The sequence below is a fragment of the Argopecten irradians genome, chromosome 2, assembly GCF_041381155.1.
Source record: "Argopecten irradians isolate NY chromosome 2, Ai_NY, whole genome shotgun sequence".
Taxonomy (NCBI): Eukaryota; Metazoa; Mollusca; class Bivalvia; order Pectinida; family Pectinidae; genus Argopecten; species Argopecten irradians.
This window is the reverse complement of record NC_091135.1, coordinates 20,874,419-20,898,639: the sequence shown is the minus strand read 5'-3', so window position 1 is coordinate 20,898,639 and position 24,221 is coordinate 20,874,419. Positions and strand designations below refer to the sequence as shown.

Genomic DNA, 24,221 nt, shown 5'->3' with positions numbered 1-24,221 from the left:
TACAGGATAAATAATGTGACCTGGTTGTGTATGTTGCTTGTTTTTTTCCAGCTGCATGCTTCAGACCAGTGATATATCACTATAAAAAGGCAACAGTTCCTCTATATAAGAATACACAACCGGAATATACCAGTCTTCCAAAACGCATGTCACACATGCAAGACAGCACATACACTGGAGGCCGTCCTTTTATGGCCATGCCTGTTAATAGGAAGTTAATATATAATAAACCAAACCAAACCATACCAATGCATTCATTATTTATATTTGAATAAATTGCGCACTTGAGTTTAAGTTGATAGCTTTAAACAAAAATAAGTTTTACAGTGTTACTATTCATATTGTACACTGTAACCTTGAATTATTTTGTAACTGTATAGATACACAGAAGTGCGTGCTAGTTCTTCCTCTATTCCGAGACACTATCACGTGGTTAGTGTTTTATCTGTGACTATTAAGTAAGACGTCTACTACGTAAAGTGTGCAATCGATATTGGAGTTTTTTATACAGTTTTGGAAGTATGAAACAAACGAAGTGTAGTAGGACACCTTAGGAATGAGGTAATACTGTACATTAAGAGACCTTTTTAACAAACAGTGACTAAATAACTCGATATGATACATAGCACGTTTACTGAAGGTCCCATGGAACAGCGCAGTGGCATACATCTGTACTACAGATAATACATAGCGCGTTTACTGAAGGACTACAAATGGAGAGGGACTCATATTAACATTATATATGGACAACATGAACGGATAGACTATTTGAATGGCGGAACTTTGTCGAGAGAATGTAAGTTATTGGATATTTAATCTTTAATTAATTCAATTGAAAAGTTATCTGTGTAGTCTACGATAATTGAAGATAACATTTTAAATAACATAATAGGTAAGAAACAATAAAATCATATCTTGAAATATTATGTTTCAAAGCAAGCTATTACCTTAACCAAAAATACCACATCAAAGAAATTCCACTTTATCCTCGTACGTTCTCCGGTACATGGTATATTGTGACTGACATTAGAATGTTTGACACGTTAATGTTAAATATGCAGACAGACACAAGGATAACACTCACTTATGTGTTGTTATTGTTTGTATGTAAGTATGATATTTGCTTACAATTAATGGTTGGTTAGAAAGAGTCTCTTTAGATACCTTTTACACGCTATGACATGAATATATCACACATGCGGTGGTTTTAACTTTTATCCATAAGTTGAATTTGTCACAACGCGTTGAACGAGGCCATTCTAGTACTCGAAATTATGCATAGTGAAACTACTCCAATGGTGGTATTTCAGGTTTATCTGGACATTTACGGGATTAACATACATCTACGTGTGTATAAAGTACTAAGGTAATATATTTCTTGTTTATATATACTGTCTGTTAATTTAAACATGCCCTACAGTAGTGGATAACATTAGGTAGAAATGTTCAACGTGCTTATTGTTCAAATGCAATGGATCATAATACCAAATTTAGATTCAAATACATGTACACAATTGGACACGTAATTCTATATAGAATGACTCATGGTGCATTGTGTTGCTTCACGAAATAATGACTACGTATTTACAAACCGCTTCTACCCGGAGTTCCTATGAACACACTTCTGTTTTCAATTTTTCATGAAGACGTGTTTATTTTATCATTAATCAACTCGGACATAAGGGTATTTGTAATCATTTATCGTTCATTTCTAAAAACAAAACACAAACTACCGAAAAGGCCAAACACTGGTGTTGAGAAATATACTGAGCATTCTTTTTAGGGCTGATATGTTGACAAGGAGACGTTCGAAAGGAAGATACATTTGAGTTTTAGCTAGGATTTAGTCACATTCTAGTTTGTTAGAATAATGTGATCAGGCGGGGTGTGTTGTCCGGAGTTTATTGTTGTATGTTTCTATGAGATAGCACTATAAAATAGGACGACTGTCACAAGGAAAACCAACACAAATATAACGCAGCATCACAAAACATACAGACTTTCAAGCATGACCTGAGCTGTAAGCCCTCTCTATTAAAAAAGTACACGTAATAATTGTCTCTTCGGCTGCATACTTCAGTGATATAGCACTATAATAAGATCAATAGTTCCACTATAGAAGACACAATACGCACCTCACACTAAATACGTACATGTATACGTGGGAGGCCGTCTTTACATGTCCCTGGATGTTAATAAGACTTTAATTCAACAAACAAATGTTTATTCTATCCTACATTGCACAGAATATTGATTTGATAAAAGGACACATGTTACTCCATAATATTGATCTTATTTCAACGTCTTTTTAACAGCGTGATATAAAACGTTTGCAACGAGAGCAAGAATTTGACCAAGTCTCAGTAAGATTAGAACAAACACAAAGTCTCAAAAGGATTTTGGATATTGCTTCAAATGTACGGCATGTTTTCGATTTTGTCCACAATTTAAATTTAAAACATGCAACAGGCATAATCTTTATTAATAAGTAGATAGTTAGGTGATTTTTAATTCCAAATTGACCATAGTTAGCATTATAAAGCAACAATAAGTGATATAATTTTACATTATCACATTTTTGTATTTGTATTCTTACTTTCTTTTTTAGTACCAGAAATCTCGAAAATATTTATTGGAAAGAAATATACTTTCATTAGCAACTCAAAATCAAACGATCCAACATAAGATAATTTTAAGATAATTTGTAGATACAAACTATTTGTTATTGAATTAAAATGATTTTCAAATAAAATATATATAAAAAGAATTACAACACAGCAAGTTTAAAATCTTAATTTGTACCAATTTGCACTCACAGTGTATACTAAAATATTCAAAAATATCGAATTTTCATCCAATCAGAGTTGCCTTTTTTGTCAGCATTGACTCCCAAGAATTTTGTAGTGTCACCTCTTTATACCAATTTTCACTTAAATCTTACATTATCTAAATTTTAGGCAATCAGATGCCTTCATTTTTGATACCATATTCTAACCAATATAGCTCGAAAGTGTTACCATTATATTTAGCATCCAACATGATTACACTGACGTTTCACATAAATCGAACTATGGAATTTTAAAGGATTTGTGCAGTCAAAAATGATTATTTCAATTTATGCTGGAAATTGCTTTTAGGCTAGTGCAGAAATCTCTCCGTATCTCGCGCGACCGAAATAACCTGTAAGCCGTCAATATCGAGGTCAAATTTTCTGACCGCCCAATTATGCATATTTTCTAGCCCTAAACCGGAAGTGACGTTATAATATCCGTGACTTATAGCTGTTCTATAACTGATGTGCTATCACTTATATCGACGGTCACAGGAAAACCGATCAACTACTTTTTATGAATACTTTTGAGTGAAGTTAATCGTACAATAACTTTGGCTTGAATGTAACATAACTAAAAGTGTGAAATTCGATGTTTCAAATACTCTAATTTATGCTCTAATTGCAGGTACCTTCGAGTACATGTAATTATGAAAGAAAATTCCACACAGACAGTTCCGGATTTTTTGTCGAGGAGTTCAGCAACGAATAAGTTTTAATAAGATACTATTTTCCTGTAGTCTGTATCTTTGATACATTGTGAATTGCAAAGTTTGTGACTGTAAATTGAAAATTTACGTAACATTTAAAGAAATCCTTGATTAATGCATCAAGGATATGATGCTTGACGTACGTGCGTACACACCGATGATTGAGCATCACAAACATTGTGTTGTGTGTTGCTAACCGAATAAATTGAGATACATTTATTACAATACCGTAATACTTTCAATATGTGGTAGAAATATTTTTTTTTATATTATAAAAGATAAAAAAATATTGACAAAACAAACTAACAATTTTTCAGACTGTGCGGTTGCTTTCAAATTTTAATCGATATACGAGTAGATACACCGATATAGATATATAATTAGCCATGCCTTTGGTTTGATGGTTATGTAATACCTGGACCAGGATGTTGTTTACCTGTACATAACGCCATTCATCGAACTCACTTGTAATTACCTGGCGCGGGCAATTTGTTATTCGATGGACTAATATTGGGTATTTACTATTGTCTTACTGAAAATCAGGTTAGGACATCCGTTAATTGGATAAGATTTGAAATATGGAAACCCCGTACATCTATGCTCTAGGTTTTTTTTATTGTCACCTTCAATTTTTAAAAGTTCAAGGTTCAAATATTTATTATATATTTTAAAATGAAGATGAAAAAGCAAATGGAAATAAAATATCCCTGATCATACCTAGGAATAAATATTACATATCTATACGTATAATGTCGTGCACAGGTAAAACAATAATGGAAGTTAAATTATTCAGAAACAAAAATGATTCGAAGAACTATTTCAGCTAAAGGTTTAACCTTAACAATTATTCCAACCAAGTACTGTAATTACGGAATCGTAACATATAGCAATCTTCCGTAACTTCAAGGTATTAGTAAGAATTCCATGCATGTATTTTCACCGTTTCGAATCTACATGGATAGTTATACACGGAGGGTTACAGATTTACCACACTAAATATACTTATTTAAATATCATTAAGTATATATATTTTTTGAAATGTCAAGATACTATTTATATTTATAATGCCTGTATACAAGTAATTTAATTTTTCATTTTAACACTTTATGTGGTTACTTTTTGGATTATACGATAAATGTTAATAGGCCTATTTCATACTATCTAAATCTCGGTATGATGTACAAAAGGATCGATAATGAATATACAGTTTTAAGGATTTAGTATAATTTTAAAATAATGAATTTAAATCTGCACTTAAACTGTTATTAAGAAAACCTATATATCAGAAATATCATTGATGTATTTCTGCTTTTTAGTTAACGTTAAAGTTATGGATAAAGTTTCAAGGGCAACAATTTAGATATACATATTATTTTTCGGTTTAAGTTCGTTACTGTTACTCCAATATAACATAACTGATAACCGTCCACATTTTATTTTTATTAAAAAAAACTGTGCCGCGTTTGCATCGTTATGGCAGAAGATTGAAATAAAAACAGGCATTCTAGATATATTCATGCTTATTTTTGTAATTTTATTCGTAAAAAGCTATTGTTACATTATACTGTTTTTTATTACACAGAAGGCCCTGCAGGTAGGGCGTAAGAATTGTACCTGCTGCCCCTATTGCATGATCGTAAAAGGCGACTAAATTTAGGATCTTATCTTTTCTCTTCTTCCTAACTGACTTTATTCTTCCTAATGCCTCCCTTGGCACCCACTCACTTTTGGCCTTGAGTTGAGCGTTCGCCCCTGTGAGGAAGGCTCTGGGTTCTGTCCCCTGGCCGAGACACACCAAAGTCTATAAAAGTGGTAGTTTCTGCTCCTGCTTAGCGTTCAGCATACAGGGAGTGGGACGACTGGTTCGTCCGTTGTCAGTATAATGTGAACGGGTGGGGTGTGTTGCTTGGTGTCTTCGGCGGCATGCTTCAGTGATATAGCACTATAAAAAGGGCAACAGTTCCACTATACAAGAAGGCACTACATGAATATACCGCAGTCTCCCAAAACACGCACCTCGCACAACATACACGCAACACACCGCATACATGGAAGGCCGTCCTTAAATGACCCTGGCTGTTAATAGGACGTTAAATTAATCAAACAAACAAACAAACAAACAAAAACAAACAGAAATTTACATAATATGCTATCTAAATCTCAGTCCAGACTGATCCGAACATCATTTTGATATTGCTATCAAATTGGACTGATTATCTAATATAATATAACCTCTATTTCTGTCATATTAAATCAAATTATGTAGTCTGCACAATGTATTTAAAGATGCTCCACCGCTGACAAATGGTTATTTTTTTTTCACTATCAAAAACAGTAGCAGACGATTTAGTATTTTTCTTCAGTTACAAAAGTTACTTACTTTACACCATTACCACCATTGACAAGTTTGAGCTTCTAATTTTATTTCAAGTTAAAATACAAAAAATAATTAATTGCATCCCGAAAAAATTCTGTGACACTACATTCTATATATAATGAAGTACTGATTGCCCATGCACCAAAGGCAAAAAAAAATTATTCTGTATTATGTTTGTGTTCATTTGACATATATATACATGATTAAACACCAATTAAGGTTCAAATAATGAATATCATTTATGCTCTTTCGGCGGTGGAGCATCTTTAAGCATTAAACTGTCTCCCTATAGAATTTATGGCCTATATAGATACCCAAGCTTTGCAGACAATCTTCATAATGCGCCATATTTAATCAAATAGGATAATTAGAAAATAGATACGCCAATGTCCCAATGGAATCACCATTTTGAAAACATAAATTACATTATTTTAATATTTATGTTGCATTATTGTTGTAGTACATTCAGGCATTATAAGTCCCTGGAAGCAGTACCTCCGAAACAATGGACTCTACGTATACGGAATACGGAGCCAACACTGTCGAAAATTCAACGACATTGCCAGAAGGATCATCCCCACGGATACCCACAGATGTCATTAATGGTGTTATTTGGGTAATAGTAACACCAGTAGTAGTTGGTAAATATCCATACCTTAAAGATCTAATAATCATAGAAATATTACAAGTGTAGTTACTAGACAAGACAATGTCAACATCAACCACATTATTTAGCGAGGAACACATGTATTTCGATTTGTTTGCTCTTTAAAACAATAATTTAGTACATTTTTCGCAGTGAAAAATACGGTTTGTTTTGGGAACCTGGAATGGAAAATACTCGCTTTTGACCAGCATGGACAGTGAAAATATCATTTGATTGTTACGTCATTAGTTTGTGCACAAAAATGACGACATATTTTTTGTGTTGAAATATGACGTTATGCTCACAAAAATACGACGTAACAATCGCAAGGGCAAAACAATTATACAATGGCGGTATAACCTTTGGCAGAACTAGTAGTGATGGTCTTCGGAAATGAAAGCGAAATTTTTTTCTTGTTTCTTGATGAATACCAGTTATATTTCATCTCGGGAGGTGGTAACTTAAATATTTTTCACACGTGCTTCAAACTCGTGGAAATATCATATACTCCACCTCCTCACTCAAAGGAATAAGCTCTCTCTCTCTATATATATTGCATTTACGAAACATAAAACATACCAAATTAATGTTGATGCGTAGTTTGGTTTATATTTACGTCGTGTAGTGCAGTAGAATTATACCTGATGCCCATATTGCATGAATTGTAAAATGCGACTAAATTTATAATATTTTCTTAACTGACGGTCTTCATCCCTTGACACAGCCTCACTATGGCCATTGGTTGAGCGCTCACCCATTTGAAGAAGGCACTGGATTCTGTCCTCTGCCTTAACTGACTTTCTTCTTCCTAACGCCTCCATTGACACTGTCTTCAGTTGAGCGCTGGTCCTTGTGAAGTAGCTATAGGCTCTTGGCAATATCCTTTGGTCTCTCAAAGCACATACCTCGCACTTCATACTCGCAAGGCACCATATACACGGGAGGCCTTGTCCCTGACTGTTAATAGAATGTTGATATAATAAAACAAACAAAACAAACCGGACACACAAACAGACTACAAAATCTCTCGTCTTCGCTGTGGTTATACGCATAATCTGATGTAATTAGAAATGTTTAATTTATCTGATTAACCAACCAAATTGTTACCAATTGCTGAATAGGACTGAAGACCAGCCAAAACAAAGAGGCACATGGATCGTAACGGCCATCTAATTAATTTTTAAGCCTAAATCAATTAATGTTAGACATAAAGCCACTCAAAATAATTTGCAGTAGTGAAAACGCTTGCCCATTTTATAGTGCTAATTCACTGAAACATACTGCCGGAGACACCGAGTATGACACCCCACCCGGTCGCATACCACACTCCCTATAGCGTCGTAATACATGTACTAGTATCATAGTTTAAATACGTTTGTGTCTTCGAACAATGTAAATTTCATTCATGTATATTTCATGTATTTTACAAGGTGTATGACGTAACTAATTATTATAGGGATTGATGATATTTCCAAAGACAGCTGTTACATATAACTAATTAGTGTGCGTCAGAGATTTTTTGTTTGTTTACATTTTTGTTTTTTGCGTTTTATCATTTCTTGTTATCTCTTGAATACCAAGGGATGAATTTAAGATACACGTGTTTTGTATTAAATCAAACAATTTTGTATTATTTTATTTATTTCAGGTTTTGTTGTACTTTTTATACTATTTATGACCGTTTTTGCTGTGGCCAGGAATAGGGGGCTGAAGAATATTTTCAACATTAGATTGAAATTCACAAAATGGACAAAGAAATTGTGGAAAGGAAAAGAACAGAACAAAAGCAATGTAGAAGATTCTCCGTTATATGTACCACAAAACCAGGAAAAATTAGAAATTTGTTTTAAATTTGCAAAAACTGAATCCCTGTTTGTAGAGCGTCGTCGCGATTTCGTCAAAGTAGATAAAGAAACATGTCGTAAATCGTCTGCAGATTTTTCTTTAGAAGAAAGGTTTCTACCAGAACCATCCACGCCTTTAGAAAACAAAACCACGGAACCATCAAGCACGACTGGCCAAAGTTATCAGGTATTGAAAATGCCACTATTCCGTCAACAAACTGTTTAAATGAAGATTGGAAAATTAAAGAGGAAATTCATTGGAAAAAATTGAAGGTTTCGATTCATAGATCAGCTGTCAAACTATCCTTCTCTGAGGACATATTCAAAGACAGAACAGATAATTCTTTCGCGCTACGTGGTTCAATTCACACGGATTTAGGGAAGATCTTAAAGTGTATTGAAATTGGAAATGATCGGATGTTAGTTTCACCGGTGCCTGAGTTTCATATAGGGCGAAATACAATGCTGAATCATTATGCAATAACTGAAATTCCATTATGTGTTCCATGTAAGTCACTTTCTTTGAAAGTACATTGGATGGAAATCGGTAAATCAAACACCAAAACATCTAAAGAAATACCTTTGATAGATTATCCGTCACAAACTAATTTGGATGTTTTCTACATCATTCCTAATGATAGAACAAACTGCGTTCATGTATATTCTAAACATTTCTCAGTGTTTTACTGTTCAATATGCAAGGAAGACATTCATTTGAAATTAGAGACCGAAGTCTATACAAGGGAAGGTAGTCAAGCAGATTGCCCGACTGTGCACGTAAGGAATGCCACTCCTAGGACCGTATGAAATGATGTTTGATTGCAGAGAGGTACGTTTTTACGAAACAAAATATGGAAATGAGTTTGTTTTTAATAGCTTTAAATTCATTGTAGCTTGTAAAGACTTCTGTTAGGCTCATAAGGTAAAATCGTGGCATTCATTTGTTTTTGTCATATAAAAAAGTCTCCCAAAACACGCACCACGCACAACATATACGCAACACACCGCATACATGGGAGGCCTTACATGACCATAGCTGTTAAATAGGACGTTAATTTATCAAACAAACAAACAAAGTCAGCTAAGGATGGCCTCCCTTGTATGCAATGCATTGTGTTAATGTCAATGTTAATGTTTTAGGAGACTGCGGTATATTAGTATTGTGTTTCTTAGTGATAGTGTTTACTTTTCCTATGATAGTGCTAGCTAAATGTACTCTTTCCTCATTGAAAAATATAAGAAATGCTAGCTAAATATATATTTAAAGTAAACAAAAATGAAATCGATTCATTGAATCTTCAAGTACATATCTCAATGTTGGCTAATCATATCAAAGGTAAGCTTTCTTGTGTCTCTATGTACCTGAAGATGGCCAAAGGCCGAAAATAAAGAGAGATTTATCCAGTTTTATGAATAGATTTTCGTTTTTTTAATTCAATAAATTTCTAGGTCACCTGAGATGAATGTCTCAAGTGACCTATTCTTATCGCCTTTAGTTCATCGTCGTGCGTCGTCCATCGTGTGACTTTGTCTCCAAAACTTTTGAAGCAAATTCAATTAAATTTTGTACACCTTCTAAGTTACAAGCCAATCAAAATCGTGAATTATATAGCCCATCGTATTGACTAAAATTGCAAAAATATTTTCAACTCGCGGATGTAGTAGAATAAAATACTCTTTATAGATAGATTACAAAACTTGTAAGTGGGTCTGAATTCACAGATGTGTTTGGATTAAGATACTCTTGATAGATTACAAGGTCAAACGTTTTAAGACTTTGACCGTGGGCTTTTTACTATACTGATAAGAACTACTTTCACAATGTAAAACATGTTATAACGGATAAATATCATTTATATTAATTTGAAACAGGAACGCAAAAGAAAGATGGAGGAGATCAATTTCCGGTTAACAGAAAGAATGGAAATCAAGTTATTAAAACTCGTTAATTACGAGAACACAGGACTGAAATTTAGACTTTCATCACCGTCTCACTGGGACCATGTCATCAGGGAAGATAGCGGTGAAACTGTGTACAAAGAGGAACAGGTTTGATTTCATGAAAAAATAATAAGAACAGATTAGCAATGGCTTTAAACAGAACAGATAAACAGCCATATAGGAACGTATTTAAGAGATTTCTTAGAAACCATTGTAAAACACATGGAAAGCTACGAGCGTTTTTTACTAATTGTGTTATCGCCCTTTATAAGAAAAATCCATTTCCTCACATGAAACTGTTTTGCAATTGATAGGTTTTATTTCGGTTAGATATCGAATTTTTTGTACAAAATGCAGCTTCACATCACTTTTTTTCAGATAATAGACACAATGCCGTCTGTTGAATGTGTTAACAAATGCCATCTTCTTGGGGATGGCGGAGGCATTCAGTGGAAATTAAAGCATAGGGGACCATTCACTGGAAGAACAAGCTTCACAATTGACATCAGCAATTTTCATCATATTGACGACAGTAAAATTGTTACAACTTCTTTGATACCAGAATTCAACATAAACGGCCTGTCCTGCACTGTAAGTAGACTTTAGTTTGTCAAAATATCTCATTGGATTTGATGAAGATAAACTAATAAAACCATTTCATTTCCCAGTGCCGAAATCGACATTGAGCATCGATCTTTGACTTTCATTTCAACTTGTTCAGTTCAGAGTATAGTACAGAGTAATTAGACAAAACCTTTATCTATGTTACTATTAATAGATGCTATACAAGTGTGCTTTAACGTAAACAATGTACATGTACCTATAAGTTTATGTTTCGTCAACGATTCAAGCATTGTCAGAACATACAGTAAACAACAAAGCTCAAATTGAATATATTTTGATTGCAATAACCTAATTCATTAACGAGTAATGAGGGAAAACATTAATTTGTGATAGTAGGGAATACATTAACACTAGTCTACTAAGAGGAATTAGGAGTCCCCTGCGAGGTCGTTTAGGCTGCACTCGGACCCGATCCACATAGTCTGAATCTCATCACTGGATAATTTAAAGTATTTATTCCTCTGAGAAGTTAAACTTTTTATCGCAATTTAGATTTTTGGAAATTGGAATTCATACCATAGAAGAAACTGGAAGAAAAAAACATATGTCTGTGTGCTGGTTTTTGATCTACTGTTTCTCAAAGACACTAGTTTACAAAATATTGGATTTTATTCAACTTTTGCCGTTTTGACCATAATCACAAGATATTAAATTAAAGCCTTAATTTCCTAATAAGGTGATTGATATATATGGATGTTTGCAAAATTTATTTTTCCTTGGTATTCATTCAAAAAATGTTAACAGTTATGATTGATAAAATATGCTATCCCTATCCCTTAATTTTGAACTAAAATGCACCATTTTCAGTCATTTTTGCCAAATTTAACCCTGTATAGAAAAAGGTTCTGGTACTAAACTTTTGTAAATATTTTGCATATCAATAGGGAAAAGGTTTCAATATCTACAGTTAAAAAAATTAAGCTTAATATTTAAATTACCACGACCCTAGTTAAGAATAACAGTAAACCTTAGCTCGATAAGGCAAAAATGCTGACACAATGATGATTTAAGTAAAATCAATTTAAGGAAAATATGGTAAAACTTACCATTATTTGTAAAAGCGACAAAAGTGTATCATTTCATATATTAATGCTCAATATTTTAATTACCACGAACCTTGTTAAGATTTACGGTAAACAGTAGCTCGATGAACCAAAAATGCTGGTACAGTGATGATTTAAGTAAAAACAATTTAAGTAAAAAATGGTTTTTGGGTTTTATTAGTATAACGTCCTATTAACAGCCAGGGTCATGTAAGGACGTGCCAGGTTTGTTGGTGGAGTTTTGGTTTGATTAGTTTAACGTCCTATTAACAGCCAGGGTCATTTAAGGGCGTTTCAGGTTTGTTATTGGTGGAAGGCCGGAGTACCCGGAGAAAAACCACCGACCAGCGGTCAGTACCTGACAACTGCCCCACATAGGATTCGAACTCGCGACCCAGAGGTGGAGGGCATGTGGTTATATGTCGGTACATCTCAACCACTCCGCCACCGCGGCCTGTTGCTGGAGGAAAGCCGGAATACCCGGAGAAAAACCACCGACAGCTATCAGTACCTGGCATCTACCCAACGTGGGATTCGAATTCGCGACCCAGGGGTGGAGGGCTTGTGGTAATATGTCGAGACATCTTAACCACTCGGCCTTTACAGGTTAGGCGAATATAAAGATATCGTTGAGGAGTCTTAGAAAGATGATGCAGTTATAGGACGTTGTCATATGCAATTTAATATTCTATCTAGCTTTTTGGCATATTGTTGAATGTATTTCAACTTCATGTTGCGTATGGTAATCAATGTGTTTCAATATTTTCATTTCACATGTTACACTCGTTTTGGCCTTCAGTAGGGCGCTCGCCCCTGTGAGGTAAGCTCTTTGTTATGTCTGCACGCCAGCACATACCACTGTCTATGTGGTAGTTTCAGCTCCTGCAAATAGCGCTCTGTACAACAGGAGTAAAACGACTGGTTTTCTTGTTATTAGTATAATATGGCCGGTTGGAGAGTGTCTGTTTGGTAACTTTGGCATCATGCTAAGACACACTGCGTAAATGAGAGGTTGTCCTTAAATCACCCAGCGTGTTCATGTAATCACACAAACAAGAACATTGAAGTTATTTCTGTCCGAAAGTAATGTAAGTGAAGCATGATGACGTCATATACGAAGAACGTTTTCGCGAGAAATTTTAAAAGTAACACATTCATTGGCCAAAATAAATTAGCAAATGTACCAATGCACCTCACCGAGTTATTCAAATTAAATCATATGCATTATTCTCAATATCGTTTGGATTAAGTAAATCATAGACAAACAACGGAAGGACATTCTTCTTAGAGGCGATGACTTCATAAACCCAAAAAGATATTGAGCATAATGAATAAATAATCTTAGTAACCAGCGGGTCTTAAGTGGATGAAAAGCGTATGCTGTTATTTCTATAAATCTAAAAGTCACCTTTACGGGTCGTCTTTACTTGAGGTCTTTGACTGGATTTCAGCTGTTTCAAAGTGACGCAACGTTAAAATGCAATCTCCCAATTCATGCATAGACTGGCATGCCTTTGTGTGATAGATTAACGTCCTATTAGATTAACAGCCATGGTCATGTAAGGATGGCCACCCATGAATGCGGTGTGTAGTGAGTGCGCGATGCTTTTTTGGGGAGACTGCGGTTTATTCATAATATGTCTTCTGATGTAGTAGAATAATTGCCCTTTTGATATTTGGTTTTATTAGTGTAACGTCCTATTAACATCCAAGGTCATTTAAGGACGTGTCAGGTTTGTTGGTGGAGCAAAGCCGGAATACCCGAAAAAAACACAGACCAGCGATCAGTACCTGGTAACTGCCCCACATGGGATTCGAAGCCCTTAACCCCCTTTTTATAGTGTTATATCTCTGAAACCAGTGATCCAACTCCCGTAATACTGCGCGCTAAGCAGGAGAAAAAACTACCAATTTTATAGATTTTGGTGTGTCTCGTCCAATGGACAGAAACAAGACACCCACAGACATGCACAATGATAACCGAAGAGTTAAGATTAAATGACGCAACTGTTGGTAAATCAAGTTCATGAACTTGTTTTCGTGTATTTCTACGTTCTAATTTATACATATATATCCTTACTATTTTAAGGAATAAATGTTTATTTTGTTGAGGTTATGAGAGTATAATGATAATAGGGCACGTGTAAATCATGTAACTCCGGCGAAGACAAATAAACATCTATTCCTTATATTTACAGTTTTCAAGTAAATGAATATTATTTTTTTCCCGCGGCAGTTGCATATTTTTTATTAAAATACCCATATATTTTTTCTCTCCCGTTATCGTCAACGAATTTGATTGAACAGCTGATTGGAATCGAGTCATTCATATGTTTCCGCCAAAAGTGGGGTCATGACCTCACGTTGCTACGCCATCGACTATGCACGTAACAATAGAATCGCAGCGCGTGTTGTGCTAACATTATACACTGATAATGGTAATGCTAGACAGGTTATTGAGTCCATGTCAGTGCAAACTGTAAGTACATAATAATATTATTACATGTAACAATATATTTAACATATATATTTGCATTCAAAGAAAGAAAGAATAGAGAAAGTAGAATGAATGCCTAGTATCAACGTGTGATGAATGAAAACCCGCCTGTGAGGGGACATATGTTTGTATTCAGAAGGCTTACCCAAGGCCCCAACCTTGGTAGTCTTCAAACATATAAATGTTCTTGGATATTTAATTATAAAAAAAAAACATACGAATCCTCATGCTGGTTTTCTCGTTTCAAAGGCAAGATTTGGAGCACGTAATAACGGAGGACCTAGAGACATATTGCGACATCTTGCAAATGGTCTTGATGGACTAGAGAAAAGAGAGAAAATCTTCTAAGAAGACTGAATCCCGAAACGTGAGTTGAGAATGCATGCCCTCCTAAATTAATAATAAGTCTTTTATATAAACTCACAAAACATTATCATCCAGTATTGTAAACTGGCAAATAACTATTTTAAAATGTTTTATTCAAACTGTGTTATGTAATGCATGGATGTATATTAGTCATCACATGAATGGTTACCATAGAGACATAAAGGGAACTTTTGATTGGTCATTTGATATTGTTCGAAAAACCTGAAATTGTTACAAAGATGAGAAATTAAATTGTTATAGTATTGTTTTGTATGGACAATTGGTGAGCACATTGGTCCTATTTCCAAAGATAGCATATCAATTTTTTTTCCATTATGTCAATTAAGAGAAGCAGGTGTATCAATTAGTCATTGGCTTAAAAATAAAGTCGATGTTTTTTGGAGAATGAAAATAGAAGGCATATAGACCGGAATCCATATTGAAATACCAAATAAATTTGTATTACATTTGTTGATTTGTACATGTTATTAATGGATAAAACACGCATGCATACACACGCTAACATACATGGTATGCTTTCATCTTAAAGTAGCTTTTTATTTGTTTTAGAAACAGCTCCTTAGCTGAGAACGTCGAATCCTTCATTGACACATTATCAGATATTCAGCAGCAGGATTCATCATTCTTGTCACACCTCAGTTTGGCTTTAGAAGAAATGCAGTTGCCTTTTAACGAGGACATTAGTTTATTTTTCTACAATTTTTCTAGAATGGACAAAACAAAGGTAACCTTAAGCCATCAGACGCATCCAAAATGTTTCGATATGAATAGAAGTCATCCAGTTCAGCATGATGAAATTCCAGAACTATACTCAGTAAAAGCTGATATACACATGCTTTACATGGAACCAATAACACGTGCGCGTCAGCAAATTATAAAAGCATGAACAATTTGCCTCGCCATAATGAACTGAAACAAGAGCCAGTGATGATAGGAACGACAGTCGCTCCATCTGCGCAATCTAATCTAGGCCTGGTATGGAACTTAGAGAAGGTGGGATACAAGTGGATCAACCTTCAAGTGCAACTAGAGAAGAAAATGATAATGACTTTGATTCCATTCAAATAGCCGAATGTGGTATACATATAATATATCAGAGAAAGTAAGTTTAGTATTACATATCTGTGTTACAAAAATGGTTTACAGTGAAGTGAAACATTAACAGAATGACAAAATCAAAGTTGTCACAATTTTAAGACAAACATTAAAATAATAACTGTATGCAATTAAAATAATAATGTTAATTATAACTGTGTGCAAGTATGTTATCTCTACGTACCTATGATAAAATAAGCATGGATAAACTTGAAAAGCGTAAATAAATTCCAACAAAAGTCGAAGGGTGCTACAGACTCGCACATTCAAGCATTTCCAAAGTATTATATTAGTTTCTTTGGTATTTGATTATAAACCTTATGAAATCGCTTTTCATTTCAGTTTAAACAATGCAACTTACTGTCTTATTTGAACTAATGTTTAATGCTTTTTCATTACTTTTCAGATAAAAGATGAATTAAAGAATTCAGAAAAGAGAGAACGGAAGACGTAGAGTAGACTGTTATGTCAAATATTTACACTTCATTTAACTTTAATAAAAATTAAAGTATTACTTAAACGTGAAGAAAAGCATAAGGAAAGCCACTACCTCTATCTACACAGGAAATTCACAGTATTTATTCATCAAGCGTGAACAAAATGATCACAAACGTTCTGTAGTATTACACAATTTACACGACGTTCGAAAGATTTGTTATCTTTTTGGTCATAAGACCTTGAACATTATAATATTTAAAATATAATAAGATGTTACACTGTTAACCAAAAACACTTTTTCTCTATCAAAAACAGTTGCAGACGAATAAGTATTTTTCTTCAGTTGCAAAAGTTATTATTTCACATCATAACCATTATAGAAAAGCTTGAATGTCTTATTTTACTTCAAGACAGAATCATTAAAAATAATTGATTGTGTCCCGAAAAAAATCCATTTCACGATGGCTTCTATGGAATGAAGTTCTGATTTAGCATCCACCAAAAGCAAAACAAGTTGCATCATATGTGGTAATTAGAAATACACATTAGGAACGCCTTAACGAAATGTGAGCGAGAAAGAGAAAATATACTCAAGATAAGAAGCAAATGAGGGAAGGAAAGACCAAATATAACAATGCCATCATAGAAACGTTTAAAATATTACAACGAGTCAAGAAAGAACTTTAACAATCTACAAATTTAAACAGTGTATCAACCATAATATATATTTAGGATAAGGACATAGAGGCAACTCTGCCTGGGTCCATCAATTATAACTACACATAACTACATATTTTTTATGAGTAAACACCCAATCATTCAAATGATAAGTATCGTTTATGCTCTGTCAGCGGTGGATCATCTTTAAACAAAAGCGACACTAACAAACATGAACTTCTATCAAGATGTTATCGAACTAGTAAGCATTAGATCGAGGCTGATAGAGTTATGCCACCTTGTTTTCATTCTTGACACAGTTTACATATGTCGTTTTGATCGTGATTAGATCATCGGAACATCAGTTTGAAAAGATATTATTGGATAATAAAGATTTGTTTTAAACATTCATTTTATTCGTATTTGGATACAACTCACCGGCTTCAATGCCGTAGTCGATTTTACGATGATTTTTCAAGTGTTTCCAAATAACAAAAAAAGGTTTACTTAGTTGAGAATATATATGTATTCATTTCGTTGTGATTTGTTTCTTACTTTCATTACGTGTACTAGCTTGTCTATAACTATAATTTGCAACAGTTCAAATCCTACAGGTTGGACGGTCTACTTCTAATACATACAATGCTAAAAGAGTAGAAAAAACCCAGATAACCATGACTTGCCATATCCCTCATTTACGTTGTCGTTAATATAAACCGACATGTTTACGCACTAATCACGAATTCAATTTTTAATTTTGATTATATTTATTAGAATAATGTCCTTTTAACAGCCAGTGTCATGTAAGGACAGCATCCCAGCAATCTGTTGCGGTGTGTGTATATCTGTATATTTTGGGTGGCCCTGCAAGAATGACGTTAGCATTGTACCATCTGCTCCTATTGCATGATAAAGTTAAAGGCGATAAAAGTAAGGTATTAACTTTGTGCTATGTCTTTTTATAGTGCTATATCACTTAAGCATCCCGCCGAAGACACAAAGCAACACACCGCACCGGTCACATTATACTGGCAACATTATACCTTAAAGCGCGAGCGCTCAACAGAAAGCCAAAAATGAGGCGGTGTCAAGAGAAACCTTGGAAGAACGAAGTTAATTAGGTAGAAGAAAAATATAAGATCCTAAATAAAGTCGCCTATAACGATTACAATAGGGACAGTAAGTACAATTCTTAAGCCCTGCTTACAGGGCATTACAGTTTATTATTGAAAATCACATCTACATTTGTTTTCATACCAAAACTCGTTTATAAATAGAAAATAAATATTTAAGAAATAACGCAATGTATATCATGTATTATATTACTATTTTAACTAACACCATCAGGACATTATCAGTATTCATCTGTAAAGCCCTAAAATTTGTAAGTGTGAATTCACGTAACCAAACTGGTAATAGCAATCTTCATCATCTATAAAACGTATCCTTTGCATCGAATATGTACATACGTTGATAGTGTTTGTTTGTTCAAAGACAATATCACGTGTAATAATGTAATCAACGTGTGCGTAAATAGCCGTGTAAAAATCTGGCATGCCATCTTATAAGTACTGTATTTGACCAACGACGTGTAGTAGGACACCTTAGGAAGGAGGTAATACTGTATAATAAGAGAACTTTTTAACAAACCAAAGTGACCAAATAACTCGATATGATACATAGCACGTTTACTAAAGGTTCCCCTGGAACAGCGCAGTGGAATACTACAAATGAGGAGGGAAGTATAGAAAAATGTGTTGAATCACATTTGCTTAATTGATTTATTTAAATGAGATATCACATTGAAATAAAATACCGTGAGAGATTACTTAGTACAAGTTATATTGTATTCCAGTCTATTATTTCATACTTCTTCTGTGAGATAGTCCACTCATAATATTATGTAAATATATAGATATTCGTCCACGAATATATTAAAAAATGGAACTCGACTGTCAGTGTATTGAATTGAATTTGAAAGATTGCTTTTTTTCTTATATTTTCATGTGAGTGTTACCTTCGAAGTGCTTCGCACTTCGTGCCCTTCGGGCACGAAGGCCCCATATAATTACGACACTCTACACTCCAATGCTTTACCTTTACTTTAATGGTTTCAATTTATTTCTCTTTATTTTTCCCCTACCGTGTTCTGTACTTCTATTAAGTCCTTCCTTCCCCAACCCGTTGCTCTATTTAACCTGTCTTGTGTTCAGTCAAACCTACTTTCATCGTCACATATACATGCCTTATGGGAGTTCAACTCGCATCTGTTTGTATTTTTATTCTGTACTTAGAATAGGCTTTTAATGCATCTATACATAGCATAATCAAAATCATACCATGAACACCTAGAAAAGGGACATTTTCATATTTGGATTGATACATAAAGAATAATCATTGAAAAAGAGCATTTTTGAATAAAACAAGCAAATTCGTGGAATGTCCATCCCACGCTTTCAAGACATATTGTAGGTAAACATTATTGAGGTTGGAAAGTTTTTAGTACACCAAAGGGCCATAACTCCATTACTTTATATCGGCAATCGAACTTGGCCAAGCCCCTAAGGCATTTGACCTTGTTACTAAGTTTGAAGAAAATCGGTTAATATTCAGAGTAATTGCAGGGAAATGGCAGAAAATAACTTTTTTATTAAATCAAAGGGCCATAACTCTAATTAAGATCTGCCAAAAGTGGCGATTGAACTTGGCTAAGCCCTTAAGGCATTTAATTTTACAGTGATTGTACGGAAGTGGCAAAAACTGACTTTTTATTTAAGCAAAGGGTCCACTCCGTGATTAAAAGATCGTAAATTTTCAAGGTCCACTCCATGTCAATGCGAAATTGTTTAAACATCGATAACTAATTCATAAGTTGACAAAATGAGTTGTGCTTTGGCAGAATTAAGAAGAAACGCCATTTTGTGATATACTTGATGAATCATTCGGTATATAAGCATCAAAACGTCTGAAAATCGCATATTTACAATGATTGTACGCTTAGATTTTTAAATCGCAACTTACGCCTACTTCTGAGCAGTGATACAACCATAAAACGTAATGATGGTTCCAGAGGAATGGAAGTGCGTGTTTCTTGTCAAATTATCTCAAAATCTAGCCATGCTATTGAAAAATCGGCTCTTTGTTTCTGCAGAAACCTCAGTTTGTATCCGACACCTACCTTTTTCGTTCTGAACCGGCCGCCATCTTGAAGTGTCCTTTCCAGATTGGGTACACACACAGTGGTTCTAAACCATAAAACCGCTGTTGGTGAATTTTTCATAAAAATATCATAAATTATTAAATCAATTTAGTTTTGGGAAAAATATTGAACAACAAAAAAGAATGATAAAAAAATCATTTCGTGTACAGAAAAAAGATTTTTGAAGGGTCCACCTGCGTGAATAATCAAGTTATCACACAAGGAATAGAGTCTCCGGAATTAGCAATATGCAGTTGGTTTTTCTTTTAATATTTTGTATCAAAAGTCCTTATTTCCCTTATGGTTAGATTTTAAGCCCTGTTTTACTTGTAACCAGTGAATTTCATACAGATTAATATGTAAACTAATTTAAAGTTTATAAATAGTATCTGATGAAAAAAGGGAAATTGTACTGATAATCCGTGGTGATTTGTGAATTGGACTGGTGTACATGATTGGCAGGGTTAAGAGTTGTCTACGGTTTGTATTGTCATTTTTTACGGCATAATGGCTGGGTCATTGGTATAATATTACATCATTGGTATGATATGACATAACTGTTATGATATGATGTAAGATCAGTCCTCGTCATTTTATTTTACAAACGATGCACTGTATCAGTAAGCTAATACTACACTATTGGATATGTTACCCTACATTTGTACAGTATGTAGGCCTAATAGGCATATGACCTTATTTTTTTCTGTCTTCATGATAGTTTAATTGGAAAGAGGCTTAGCCTGCACCCCCCGGAAATATTTTTTTTAACTGGTGTTTCTAAACAGGCAAATATGTGTAGAATATGATTTTTGATGTTCCCAAGCTCAAAAAATGTCCCATGTATGTTTTTTTGACGATTACGTCTCACCACCTAGGAAAATCGCAACTATATCGAAATAATGGGGTAGGGGTAAACTTTTCACGATAATTTTTACTAATGGTAATAAATTAAGATATGACTTATTGTATATGATTGCATATAGGTACAGCATTTCAGAAAAGCTATATTTATTTGATATTATGACTTTACTTACCGAAAAATCCAAAAGAGTTATGCCTCTTGCTGAAATTATCATTTTCTCCTAAATTTACCTAAACAATCATTTTATTAATACTTTAGATGGACATTCTCGGAAATTGATGTTTTATTGCAGTCCTGCATCTCTTGTATGGTAAATGAGTACAGGTAACACTACATATAATATATTATTATGCGAATAACTGAATTCACCTATCCCTTGAAATCGGTGAGGTCGGAAACGTGACAAAATTTCATCTTTGGTATGATCATCTCTTTTTTAACGATGTTTAAAAAAAAAGTTTGTCGTTAACTGTTAAGAACGTGGTAATCATTTCTGTAAATATGATATAAATATCTTGGCTCCTATTTCATAATAAAAGCAATGCCCCTGAAGTTATGCATCTTGGGAGATAGTACTCGCGAATTGGAGAAAGCAGAAATGAGGAAAAGCGAAGATGCTATACAGCGTGTCTTACTGCCATCGAGAACTTCACGAATTCGTTCAACATCCAAGACAAGAACCGACTCTACTCACTGTCGTCTGGTGCACCTGTCCCTTCGGAATGTGAGACTGATGTGCTGAACGTGGAATCTGTTGGGGGGGGGGGGGGGGACGGCTAAAGCAGACTTCCTCAAACGCATACAGAGCGGGGAGACCGGTAGCTTCTTCGATCCAGTTGTTCCTGACGAACGACGACAACAAACGACAAATTGTGTCAGCTTCTGTTGCGTGAATGAAACAGTCAACAAGCAGCAAGACGTCTACCAAACACCGATAAAGCAATTTTCTCATCGTGGAAGGGACTGCTCATCAGTTAACTTCTGTTAACGGCCAAAGAGAGTTTGAGTTCACTTGAACATCTTTTGAAAAATAATGTCCCAAGTGTGTATACTTGCATCCTTACTGTTATTTAATTTCCGTAGAGAAATTTCAGACTAACTAACTTTCAGGTAGATGTTCGCGAGTTACCGATGAATTAACCCTCAAGAAACTGACTCGCGCGTGGTGCTGTACCTCCATTATGCTACTTCCATCGGAATGCTGTGGTGAGGACATCCGGACACAGATATCTTCTCCATCATTCTGTACCACGCACACACCATTAAGTTGACAGTATACCTTGATACTGAATCAGGGAAACACCGAAAGAGGATATTGCGCGTCTTCTTCCTTGCCAATCAGCTTTTAAACATCACATTGAACGTTATACAAACGAGCAGATTGTGGAAAGGCCGAAACCGTACGACGATGGCCAGGGTTGGATGAAAAATGACAGTGGTGTACTAGAATTAGTGTGGTGGTACGGACCTGTTCTACCTAAAAAGCTGGTGGTGATATTCGAAAAGTAATTCTCGCGACGATGAGGAAGAGGAAAGTGATGAGAGCGATGTTGATGATCCAGAATTCGATGATTTCGACGACAGTGATAATGACTGATTGAATCAGTGAAATCGTGACGTATGCGCTCGTATCGTGTGTTAAATTGATCAGTGAAATCGTGGCTTCTGCACACTTATTCTGTGTTGTTTTTAAATCGGTGAAGTCGTGGCTTATATGCATCTATTATGTGTTGTATACAGGTGAGATAAAGCTGAAAGCATTTAATTATGTACAATAAATGAGTTATGAATAAATTAGTGGATATATCTTATGTCCTTACATCAATGATTGTTTTACCTGTTCCACTTCTAAAAACTTTTCAGGGGTTTAGGTGTGAGAAAATTCATACAAATTCCACAAATGTGGGTTTCTATAGTGTTAACAGCTTTCATTTCATTTCAACAAATTTTATTGACAAAGATGTTACAAGTCAAATGGATTAAATAACAGGCAAAGCCTATATAAATTCTCTCCAATGGTGGCAAAAGTATTAGTTTAAAAACTTACATCAATTATAGATATTATAATTAAGTTTTGAAATGAAATTTTACAACAGATAAAGGGAGATAACTCTTTTGCATTCTCCATTCACACAAAACACACATAATATAAATACAGCTATTATTTTGATACAAGAACCTGTTATATTACAAATTAGACCAAATGTTACTCGGGTATTGACAGACAATGACCAACAGTCCATGTGTATATATATACACTTGTCATTGCTCTCAATACTGTTAAATTTCCTGAAAATAATTGAAAATATACACATGTATATACTTTTAATAAGATATGTGTATGCTGTAATAGAATAAAACAAAGTAACAGTATTAAAACAGCTTTCATTTACCAAAATATTTAGTCTAGGGACACCAGGAAACATTAAGTGTCATCAAGTTATATTTTATTTTGATATGGAAACAAAGTATTGGTGATATTTATGGAAAATACTTCATAATTTGAGCAGGGGACATAAATCATTTAATTTTCTAAGTATTTCGTGTAAAACAAATGTATCCTAAATTTATGTTTCTGAGATGGCTATAAACCATAACTACAAAACTGGTCACAGTTAACATTAGTTTCAATAGCACACCCTCAGTGAAAAGGGAGAGAACGGAAGTCATACCCCACCCCCTTGTTTTTGAATTTTCTCATTTTTTGGGGGGCAAGGTAACCATCCTTATTTGCATACACAATTATAACATGGGGAAACATTTTTTGAGCTTGGGAACATAAAAATTCCATTTTCTACACATTATTTTGCAGTTTTAGAAAATGTCAATTAAAAATATTTCCAGGGGGGTGCAGGCTCGGCCTCCTATCCGATCTGGTACTATGAAGGAATACGATACAAAACACCATATATTTTAAACAGTTCATTTTCTGTAAATGCGTATTGGTTGATTTTAACTTTGTTTTTTGTCCACCCAACAGTATAAATAGATCTCGGCGAAAAGTGCTAAATATAGATGTGTGTCATATGCACGAGCTTGTTTACATTTAGTGTCACTGATAACAACATCAT

General features: G+C 34.4%; 1 protein-coding gene and 1 long non-coding RNA gene across 2 annotated transcripts; both read left to right on the top strand.

The window, feature by feature from the left end:
• Positions 1-440: 440 nt before the first annotated feature.
• On the top strand, positions 441-8,636 carry LOC138314787 (uncharacterized). Its single transcript, XR_011207418.1, has 3 exons — positions 441-796; positions 6,378-6,558; positions 8,212-8,636. It is a non-coding gene; the product is annotated as an uncharacterized lncRNA (long non-coding RNA).
• A 404-nt stretch (positions 8,637-9,040) lies between these two features.
• On the top strand, positions 9,041-15,617 carry LOC138314786 (uncharacterized). Its single transcript, XM_069255331.1, has 5 exons — positions 9,041-9,236; positions 10,280-10,456; positions 10,727-10,939; positions 14,762-14,879; positions 15,449-15,617. The coding sequence occupies exons 1-4, from the start codon at positions 9,192-9,194 to the stop codon at positions 14,858-14,860; spliced, it is 534 nt and encodes a 177-aa protein (XP_069111432.1). The 5' UTR covers positions 9,041-9,191; the 3' UTR covers positions 14,861-14,879; positions 15,449-15,617.
• The last annotated feature ends 8,604 nt before the right edge of the window (positions 15,618-24,221 follow it).

Coding starts and splice junctions, on each gene's coding strand:
- LOC138314786 (XM_069255331.1), top strand. CDS start 9,192: ATGCCACTCCTAGGACCGTATGAAATGATGTTTGATTGCAGAGAG. Junction 9,237..10,279: donor TGATGTTTGATTGCAGAGAG/GTACGTTTTTAC, acceptor AATTTGAAACAG/GAACGCAAAAGAAAGATGGA. Junction 10,457..10,726: donor CTGTGTACAAAGAGGAACAG/GTTTGATTTCAT, acceptor ACTTTTTTTCAG/ATAATAGACACAATGCCGTC.